The following is a 9,934-nucleotide window of genomic DNA, read 5'->3' as shown; positions in this document are numbered from 1 at the left end:
GCGATCCACAAATGTGCAGAACGCGATCCACAAATGTGCAGAAAGCGATCCACAAATGTGCAGAAAGCGATCTACAAATAAATGCCATTAAAATACATTTGTAAATATTTTTTATTTGCAAATCTCATTGTATTTATTTGTGAATTCCATTTCTTTTTGAGGAACGTCTAACATATATTTATGGTTCGCTTTATGAGCATATGTGGATTTAAAAAATGTTTGTGAAACTCTCTATATTTATTTGTGGATCATAGTTTATTTATTCAGAATATTGCAACAATTCTGATCCCATAGCCCCGGGCCAACACGCAGCCCTTTGCGTCGAGCCCTGCTATGTGTGTGAGAAGAAGTAAGTCAGGAGCTGCGGGCCGTGCGCGGCTGGGTGACTGACCCTTCATTTACACTGCACGCATGTGGGGAGCGTTAGAATGAATTCAGTACTAATTTGGTCTGGTGTATTCAGAGTTTAAACCATTTCTTTCCTTAGCACTTAAAGCTTCTCAATAAGCTCTGCCTCTTTTTAAATCATGAGCAGAACCAAAAAACTGTCACCTGCAGTTAAATGCATAGACAGGTAGTATTTTAAAACTATTTTAACACATTTACATTTCTGTACAAATGTAAACGCATTTAAAACTGTTCCACAGAATTCTGCAGATTTTTCCAATATTCTAGCACAAAATTAGCAAAACGTATGCAGATTCCATATGACCCTGTTGAGTAATGTCATATCCCTCTGAGGCGGCGTTTATACTACTGCGTTTTCATTTATAAACGTAAACCTTTTGCTACGGTTACACCTGGCGTTTACACTGATCCAGCGTTTTCGACCCCCGAAAACGGAGACTTTTGGAAACGCTGCTGCCCCCTTTTTAGTTCGGAACTCTGGGGTGTCTGTGTAAACGGACGAAAACTGAGACTTTAGTGAAAGTGACCCATTTGTCACATATGGTGACCCTAGCCCAAAATGTGACCTCTGCATTTAACCCATCCAGAGAGTAGTGAACACACGCACAGCCGGAGCAGTGGGCAGCTATCACTGCAGCGCCCGGGGAGCAAACAGGGGTAAGGTGCCTTGCTCAAGGGTCCCTCAGTCGTTACCCGCCGGCCCTGGGAATCCAACCGACAACCTTCTGGTCACGAGTCCCACTCTCTAACCATTAGGCCACGACTGCCCCTTTAGAATACGCAGACGTGGTTGCCCACATTCGCTCACTGATTGGGTCGTCAGTATCACTGCGTTTGCTTCCCTGATTCGTTAAGCCTCTGTCATCTGAGTCATTACGCTACCTGAAGGCGACAATGACCAGCCTCGCAGTGACCGTGTAAACAACAGGCATGCTTAACTTCAAGCTGCGCTGCATAGACGGATCGACACGGTAACATTACTGCAACGCGAGAGAGAATAAAGAGCTGTATGCTTTTAAATAGCCCACTCAGTACTGTGATGTCATCCGTCGATCGGTCGGCTGGGGCCGGATGAAATCAAACGAGCCTAATAACATGGATGACCTCATCTAACGTTATCCACGGGAAGACGTCCTTGCTTTTCCTCGCCATCGTGTTCATTTTGTACCAGTCGGTCTGTGACTATAACCAATTTATGTGCGTCCATATGTAACGGAGGCCAGCTAGTGAAGAGCTGTGCAGTGTGTAAACCTCACTCCCCGACCAACAGAGACGCTCTAGCGACAGACGCTAGAGACTGCGGTCTTTAGCCTCCTCGTTAGAGCGCCCGTCTCCCATCCGGACCGACATCGGTTCGAGGCCCGCGAGTAGGACCGGTTACACATACAACTGTTTACATTTGTGTGCGCATGCCCAGCGTGTCTGAATGGTCATGTGACATGCGTTTTCGGTTGTTTAGTGTAAACGCAGATTTTTTCTAAAACACATGTGGAAACGGCAGTATAAACGAGGATCGTTTTTGTTTTAAATGCCGTTTTTGTACAACAACGGGCTAGTGTAAACACCACCTGAAATGAAAATAAAACTGCACTTTGTCATTTCTGTGAGTTAAGTCTATTTATTATCAAAGTATTTGTCAGTAATATAGCTATTTTGAGGAAAAAAATCAATAATTGCATTGCAGGCTGATTTAAGGTGTGTCCCTGATTTAATTTCTGCGCCGCTCCTAAAATTTTCAGTCAGGGGCTACAGTGCTCCTAGTAAAAAAAAGTTAGTCTGGAGCCTTGGTATGTGAAATAATCCCAACACAATCCCCGAGACTACTAGTACTGTTACTTAATTTCTGAGTCAAATGTGTGCAAAATGTCTTCACTGTGGTATTGAGTGACAATTTTAGCACACATAACATGATCATACATGTGTAGTATGTGCATACAAACTACAGCATCTACAGTACTGAAGAAACATTAGCAGTGTGCTACAATAAAAGTCATTACAGTTGTCATTACTGTACACGTACACACACACACACACACACACACACACACACACACACATGCACATACACGATATAACACGAGATGTGTGTCTGTGTGATGCTCTTTAACGGCAGTTTATAATCAATGTCATGTTTGTCGCATTGACTACGTCTGAGCATGCGCAACAGATCACACCCATCAGCGACTCGGTGCTCATTCATTTCTGTACATTTACATCGTATTTATGTCAAATAATATAGCAACGCTTTCTTTACATACAGAAAAATGCACAATATAAACGTCAGACCCACCTTATATACTTGTCCATACGTGCCATTGCCGACCACCTCCACCAGCTCAAAGATGCCAGCAGGGTCCTGAAATCATACACATCACAATTAGACTTTTTTCAAAACGCGATTTTCTACACAAACGTTTAGCACGAGCGGATAACGTGAGAGTTCCTCGAGCTCCGCTGCTGAGGGTTTCTGCACACAAAGGGCCACATCTCTAAAAGACACGCTTCAGCTCACACAACAACAAAACACACAAATAAACACGTCCGTGTGACTATATGACGATGTCCCATTGTGTTAATGTGAGATACAAGTGCATATGTGTGAGATTTTATGAAGATATTCGACACTCACGCGCAGAGAGGCGAGGTCTATATCCACCAGACTCTTCGCGGGCGAGTCGTTCGCCATCTTTTATTCGGATAATTCAACACAAATGAGTCGGTTCTATGTAAATCCGTCGCGTTATACGTTTGATGTGAGATCGACGCTGTTGTTCATCGTTTGATTTGTGCTGATAATCCTGAGAGAGCAGCGCGAGGCCCGACACCGTGCACTCTATTGTTCGCTCGCGCTGGAAGGATGAGGATGAGGAGGATGAGTCCGGGTCAGACACACTGAAGGGGGGTGGGGTCTATCCCACAGCGCTGTCAGCAACTGGAAAATATTTCATAGCAACTTGCTAGTGTTGATTAGTAATATTTAAATTCCTATAACGTTTATACGACAATAGCCTGATGCATTAATTACCAATACATGTGCCATATTTGAGAAATAATAAAAAAATAGATAAAAAATAATGAAAATAGATTATTCACTTGCACGAATTTACAAGTAGTATATCATCACAGAAAAACACATAGGCGGCGGCAATGAGCGCTGAATTGTGGGTCAGCCGCGCCGCCATATTGGACAGGTCAAGACTGGCCTATAAACACGTTCAAGTGAACGGTAACTGCGGTTTTTCTGTAGCAAAACACAATAATAACGTTGACATTTGACAAACGTGGATTAGAAGAACGCTTCGTCTTCTGCAGTTACTTGGAATTGCAATCGTTAGAGATGAAACTAATTCATTATCATGAGGTATTGTGAAAACACAAGCTGGTGACGTCATTTTAATGAATGGACAGAACCCCTTCAACTGTCAGAAGGGCCCCGTCCCAAATGTGAACTCGCGGTCCCGTGGCCTTAAATCGCGCGTGCTCGACAAGTCTACCGAGGTCCGTAGTGTGTCCTATTTGTCCGTTGTGGCTAGAAGTGATGCAAAATCTCGCCATAAAATTACAATAAATTGCATCAGCTAACGCCTTCACCTACCCCAACCCGAAACCTAACCTAACAATAATAAAAAATTAGTAATGAACTGTTGTCATTGCAGTATTGAAGTGCGCATGCCCAGTGGAGGTAGCTGTATCCCTTCTAGTCAAAACCGTGTTTTAGTATCGAAAGCCAACAGGTTCACAATTCGCGTGCTTTGATCGCCGTATTAATATTAAAACGCCGATTTCTTAACGCCGCTAGGCGTTAATTAAGCGCCGCCTTTAACGTCATACGCCGCCACGCGTTAAAATAACGCCGCACGCCGATCGACGTTAAGTTAACGTCACACGTCACTCAAAATGCAAACTTATTAGCTAACATACATAGCCCCTCCTCTTCTGGGTTTGCGAGCTCTACGGCAAGTCGGAGGCTCGGAGCATCCAGTACAATTTCCAAGGGCGCTGTTTACTTAAGTTAACTGGGGGACCGTAGTGTCACCTCAAATCCATAACCATCTTAACTTTGTGGAAAACAAAAATGTAAAGAAATGAAAGAAAAAACAGCTGAAAAGAAAAACATATAACTAATGCAGTACGTTCCAGCAAGCAATGTGTAAACGCGGGTGCGTAAATGATGACATAATTAGTAGTAAAGTGAGTCCTTGCTGTTAGTCTACAGGTTATCTCGGTTTGCTCGCAGTCGCATGTTACGTCTTTAGCTGGTTCGAGTCCCGCTCGGACCATTTGCAGATTTTTACATCGTTGGTCTTGATAAGTTTATCTGTCACAGGGATTTTTTTTATGTTTCAGCATTTAATGCGTGGTTAATATATAAAGAAAGTCAGGAATAAGAGCTCTTTTTCCACAACAAACTTACAGGATATTCTAAGTTTCTTAAGCGCTCCCGACAGCCTCGCCAACAGCCTTTCAACAATCACCTTAACGCACATCACCTGCCCACTTAAATTTCATTAGCACGCGACCACTCACATTACCTACGGGACATATTGCTTACCTCCGTGAAGAGACTGACGCTATACCGTGTGTGGCACTGCAAAGAGGCTTGCGTTACTAAAAATAAACAGCCACATTTCCAGTTGAAATAAAAAATATTATACATTCTTTATATTATTCAGCTCATGGAATGTGCGGGATTCAGGGTTGGTGGCGTATGTTTCAAAAACATAATTAAAAAGCCTATCGTGCATTTTAATGCACAATTTAGGCTATGGCCAAAGAAATTGCATTCATCATATTACTGCAAAATATGTCCACTTCAATCAAAATGAGTCTGACTATTAGGTTAACGGACTTAAATACAGTAAAAGAGAAAATAAAGTGCGGTGTTGAGAGTTATTCAAAGATTATAAATCACAAAAATGATCTTACTCTGACTGAACATCCAAAACGTGCGCATATTAGATAATACACAAGATATGTGTCTCAAATATTTTTTGTATTGTCAACATTTACCAGCCATTTACGAAAAATATATGTTTTAAGTTGTTTCTTGAATGAAGAGAGACACGTGGTTGACCGGACTGTATCTGGAAGATCGTTCCACCAGCATGGAGCAAGCAGCAGTGAAGAAGAATGAGCGGAAAGATTTATGATTTAATACCCTTTTGTGAGCTACCAGGCGCCGTTCATTCACTGAGCGCAAGGCGCTATTTTGGGGTTATTATTATATAATGTTTTTAAGTGAAAAAGACAGACGTTTTAAATGGAAATATATATTGTTTTATTTATTTAATGCAGAACAACAGGTGCAATTACAACAAAGTGTTTCCTTTATGCAAAAATAAAATGAAAAAGACACCTAGCCATCTTAGATAAATATACATTGTCAAATGAAAATAAATAAAAGCTAGTTGTTTAGCCTGCATTGAAAACTTATACAGAGCCTCAATACAGGTCAACGGAGTGAAGTCTAAAAGAAAACAAATTAAGCCGATTTATGCAGCTACAGTAACTGTGCAAAACGAATACAACACAAAAAGCACTGGATAGTGTGACATTTACATTAATATATTACTCATTATATTACTTATAACAACCTATATCCACAACAAACGTACATTAAGTTTCTTAATCGCTCCCGACAGCCTTGTAAACGGATACAGAATAAAAGCATTTTTGTTAACTTTATTAACGGAAGAAAACGTTAATAAAGCAGACTTCACATAATAGTAGTTCTCCACATAGTATAGAACATGCATAAACACTCAAGTTAGCATGGTCGTCATTTTTATATTGTTTCATATACTTTGTCGAGTAAAATGAATTATATCTAAATGCTCGGCTGAAAGTCAGTTCCACACAAGGTATAGCGTCAGTCTCTTCACGGAGGTAGGCAAAATGTCCCGTAGGTAATGTGAGTGGTCGCGTGCTAATGAAATTTAAGTGGGCAGGTGATGTGCGTTAAGGTGATTATTGAAAGGCTGTTGGCGAGGCTGTCGGGAGCGTTTAAGAAACTGAGAATATCCTGCAAATTTGTTGTGGAAAAAGAGCTCTTATTCCTGACTTTCCTGACGGACTCGAACCAGCTAAATACGTAACATGTGACTGCGAGCCAACCGAGCTAACCTGTAGACCAACATCAACGACTTATTTCACTCCAAATTCTGTCATTATTTACGCACCCGCATTTACATATTCCTAATCCAGCCACAGGAGGTCACAAGCCAGTGTACTTTTTGTGCCGGTCCCAAGCCCGGATAAATAGAGAGGGTTGTGTCAGGAAGGGCATCCGACATAAAACTTTTGCCAAATCAAATATGCGAATCACTAACATGACTTTCATACCGGATCGGTCGGGGCCCGGGTTAACAACGACCGCCATTGGTGCCGTTGACCTACAGGGCACTGGTGGAAATTGGGCTACTGTTGGTCAAAGGAGAGGAGGAAGGCGTGTCCGTATAGAGAGAGAAGAGGAAAGGCAGGAGTTTCAGACTGAAAGTAGGGACTTTGAATGTTGGTACGTTGACAGGTAAAGGCAGAGAGCTGGTAGATATGATGCAGAGGAGGAAAGTCAACATTCTGTGTGTCCAGGAGACCAGGTGGAAAGGGAGCAAGGCTAGAAGCATTGGAGCAGGGTTTAAACTGTTTTATCATGGTGCGGACAGGAAGAGAAATGGAGTAGGAGTGATCCTGAAGGAGGAGTGTGTGAAGAATGTTCTGGAGGTAAAGAGAGTGTCAGATAGGTTGATGAGTCTGAAGCTGGAAATTGAAGGTGTGATGTTGAATGTTGTCAGTGCTTATTCTCCACAAGTAGGTTGTGAGCAAGAGGAGAAAGACAGATTCTGGAGCGAGTTTGAGGAAGTGATGCAGAGTGTTCCCAGAGGTGAGAGAGTGGTGATAGGCGCAGACTTTAATGGACATGTTGGTGAAGGGAATAGTGGGGATGAGGAAGTGATGGGCAGGTTTGGTCTTCAGGAAAGGAACCCAGAAGGACAGAGGTTGGTAGACTTTGCTAAAAGTATGGAGATGGCTGTGGTGAACACGTACTTTCAGAAGAGGCAGGAACACAGGGTGACATATAAGAGTGGTGGCAGGAGCACACAGGTGGACTATATTTTATGTAGACGCTGTAATCTGATGGAGATTAGCGATTGCAAAGTAGTGGTAGGAGAGAGTGTAGCTAGACAGCATAGGATGGTGGTGTGTAAGATGACTCTGGTGGTGAGGAAGATGAAGAGAGCAAAGGCAGAGCAGAAGACAAAGTGGTGGAAGTTGGAAAAGGAAGAGTGCTGTGTTGTTTTCAGGGAAGAGTTGAGACAGGCTTTAGGTGGTCAGGAGGTGCTTCCAGATGACTGGACTACTACAGCCAAAGTGATCAGGGAGACAGGTAGGAAGGTGCTAGGTGTATCATCTGGAAGGAGAAAAGAAGACAAGGAGACTTGGTGGTGGAATGAGGAAGTTCAGGAGAGTATCCAGAGGAAGAGGTTAGCTAGGAAGAAGTGGGACAGTGAGAGGACGGAGGAAAGTAGACAGGAATATAGGGAGATGCAGCGTGAGGTTAAGATAGAGGTTGCAAAGGCCAAACAGAAAGCTTATGAGGATATGTATGCAAGGTTAGATAGTAAGGAAGGTGAGAGGGATTTGTATCGGTTGGCGAGGCAGAGGGATAGAGATGGAAAGGATGTGCAGCAGGTTAGAGTGATTAAAGATAGAGATGGAAATGTGTTAACAGGTGACAGGAGGGTGAGGGAAAGATGGAAGGAGTACTTTGAGGAACTGATGAATGAGGAAAATGGCAGGGAGAGAAGAGTAGTAGAGGCAAATATTGTTGAGCAGGAAGTAGAAAGGATTAGCAAGGGTGAAGTTAGGAGAGCTTTGAAGAGGATGAAGAGAGGAAAGGCGGTTGGTCCGGATGACATACCAGTGGAGGTATGGAAGTGTCTAGGAGAGATGGCAGTAGAGTTTTTAACTAGGTTGTTCAACGAGGTCTTAGAGAGTGAGAGGATGCCTGAGGAATGGAGGAGAAATGTTTTGGTGCCGATTTTTAAGAACAAGGGAGATGTGCAGAGTTGTGGAAACTACAGAGGTATTAAGCTGATGAGCCATACAATGAAGTTGTGGGAAAGAGTAGTGGAAGCAAGGCTAAGGGGAGAAGTGAGCATTTGTGAGCAGCAGTATGGTTTCATGCCAAGAAAGAGCACTACAGATGCGATATTTGCTTTGAGAAGGTTGTTGGAGAAGTACAGAGAGGGTCAGAAAGAGCTGCATTGTGTCTTTGTAGATTTAGAGAAAGCGTATGACAGGGTGCCAAGAGAGGAGCTGTGGTATTGTATGAGGAGGTCTGGAGTGGCAGAGAAGTATGTTAGAGTGGTGCAGGATATGTATGAGAGCAGTAGGACAGTGGTAAGGTGTGCGGTAGGTGTGACAGAGGAGTTCACGGTGAAGGTGGGACTGCATCAAGGATCGGCTCTGAGCCCCTTCTTGTTTGCGGTGGTGATGGACAGGCTGACAGATGAGGTCAGACAGGAATCTCCATGGACTATGATGTTTGCGGATGATATTGTGATCTGTAGTGAGAGCAGGGAGCAGGTGGAGGAAAGTCTAGAGAGGTGGAGGTTTGCTCTGGAGAGAAGAGGAATGAAGGTTAGTCGCAGCAAGACAGAATACATGTGTGTGAATGAGAGGGATCCAAGTGAAACAGTGAGGTTACAGGGAGAAGAGGTAAAGAAGGTGCAGGATTTTAAGTACTTAGGGTCAACAGTCCAGAGTAATGGGGAGTGTGGAAAAGAGGTGAAGAAGCGTGTGCAGGCAGGTTGGAATGGGTGGAGAAAAGTGTCAGGTCTGTTGTGTGATAAAAGAGTACCAGCAAGAATGAAAGGAAAGGTGTACAGGGCAGTAGTGAGACCAGCGATGTTGTATGGTTTGGAGACAGTTGCACTGAGGAAAAGACAGGAGGAAGAGTTAGAGGTAGCAGAGCTGAAGATGTTGAGGTTCTCTTTGGGAGTGACGAGGATGGATAGGATCAGGAATGAGTACATCAGAGGGACAGCACATGTGAGATGTTTTGGAGACAAAGTTAGAGAGACCAGGTTGAGATGGTTTGGACATGTTCAGAGGAGGGAGAGTGAATATATCGGTAAAAGGATGCTGAGGTTAGAGCTGCCAGGCAGGAGGCCGAGAGGAAGACCAAAGAGGAGGTTTATGGATGTAGTGAAGGAGGACATGAAGGTAGTCGGTCTGAGAGAAGAGGATGCAGGGGATAGGGCTAGATGGAGGCAGATGATTCGCTGTGGCGACCCCTGAAGGGAACAGCCGAAAGGAAAAGAAGAAGATTTACACATTGCTTCCTGGAACATGCTGCATTAGTTATATCTTTTTCTTTTCAGCTGGTTTTTCTTTCATTTCTTTACATTTTTGTTTTCCACAAAGTTAAGATGGATATGGATTTGAGGTGACACTACGGTCCCCCAGTTAACTTAAGTAAACAGCGCCCTTGGAAATTGTACTGGATGCTCCGAGCCTCCGACTT

General features: G+C 43.3%; 1 protein-coding gene across 4 annotated transcripts in view; it reads right to left on the bottom strand.

The window, feature by feature from the left end:
- Window positions 1-3,547, bottom strand: part of map4k4 (mitogen-activated protein kinase kinase kinase kinase 4) — a 62,388-nt gene extending 58,841 nt beyond the window's left edge. For 2 of the 4 annotated variants that reach the window (XR_008963189.1, XM_057336937.1), the window contains exons 1-2: window positions 3,038-3,545; window positions 2,699-2,764 (exon numbers count right to left, since the gene is read on the bottom strand). Coding sequence is in view for 2 of the 4 variants with exons in the window: in XM_057336937.1 (XP_057192920.1) it covers window positions 2,699-2,764; window positions 3,038-3,094 (123 nt within the window). In the remaining 2 variants the exon portion in view is untranslated. Of the gene's footprint in view, window positions 1-2,698; window positions 2,765-3,037 lie in introns of all 4 variants that reach the window. The other 2 variants (XR_008963188.1, XM_057336936.1) reach the window with 2 other exon arrangements.
- Between the last annotated feature and the right edge of the window lie 6,387 nt (window positions 3,548-9,934).

This window comes from Triplophysa rosa, linkage group LG6 (assembly GCF_024868665.1).
Source record: "Triplophysa rosa linkage group LG6, Trosa_1v2, whole genome shotgun sequence".
NCBI lineage: Eukaryota > Metazoa > Chordata > Actinopteri > Cypriniformes > Nemacheilidae > Triplophysa > Triplophysa rosa.
The sequence above is the reverse complement of the archived record's forward strand: the minus strand, read 5'-3'. Positions and strand labels throughout refer to the sequence as shown.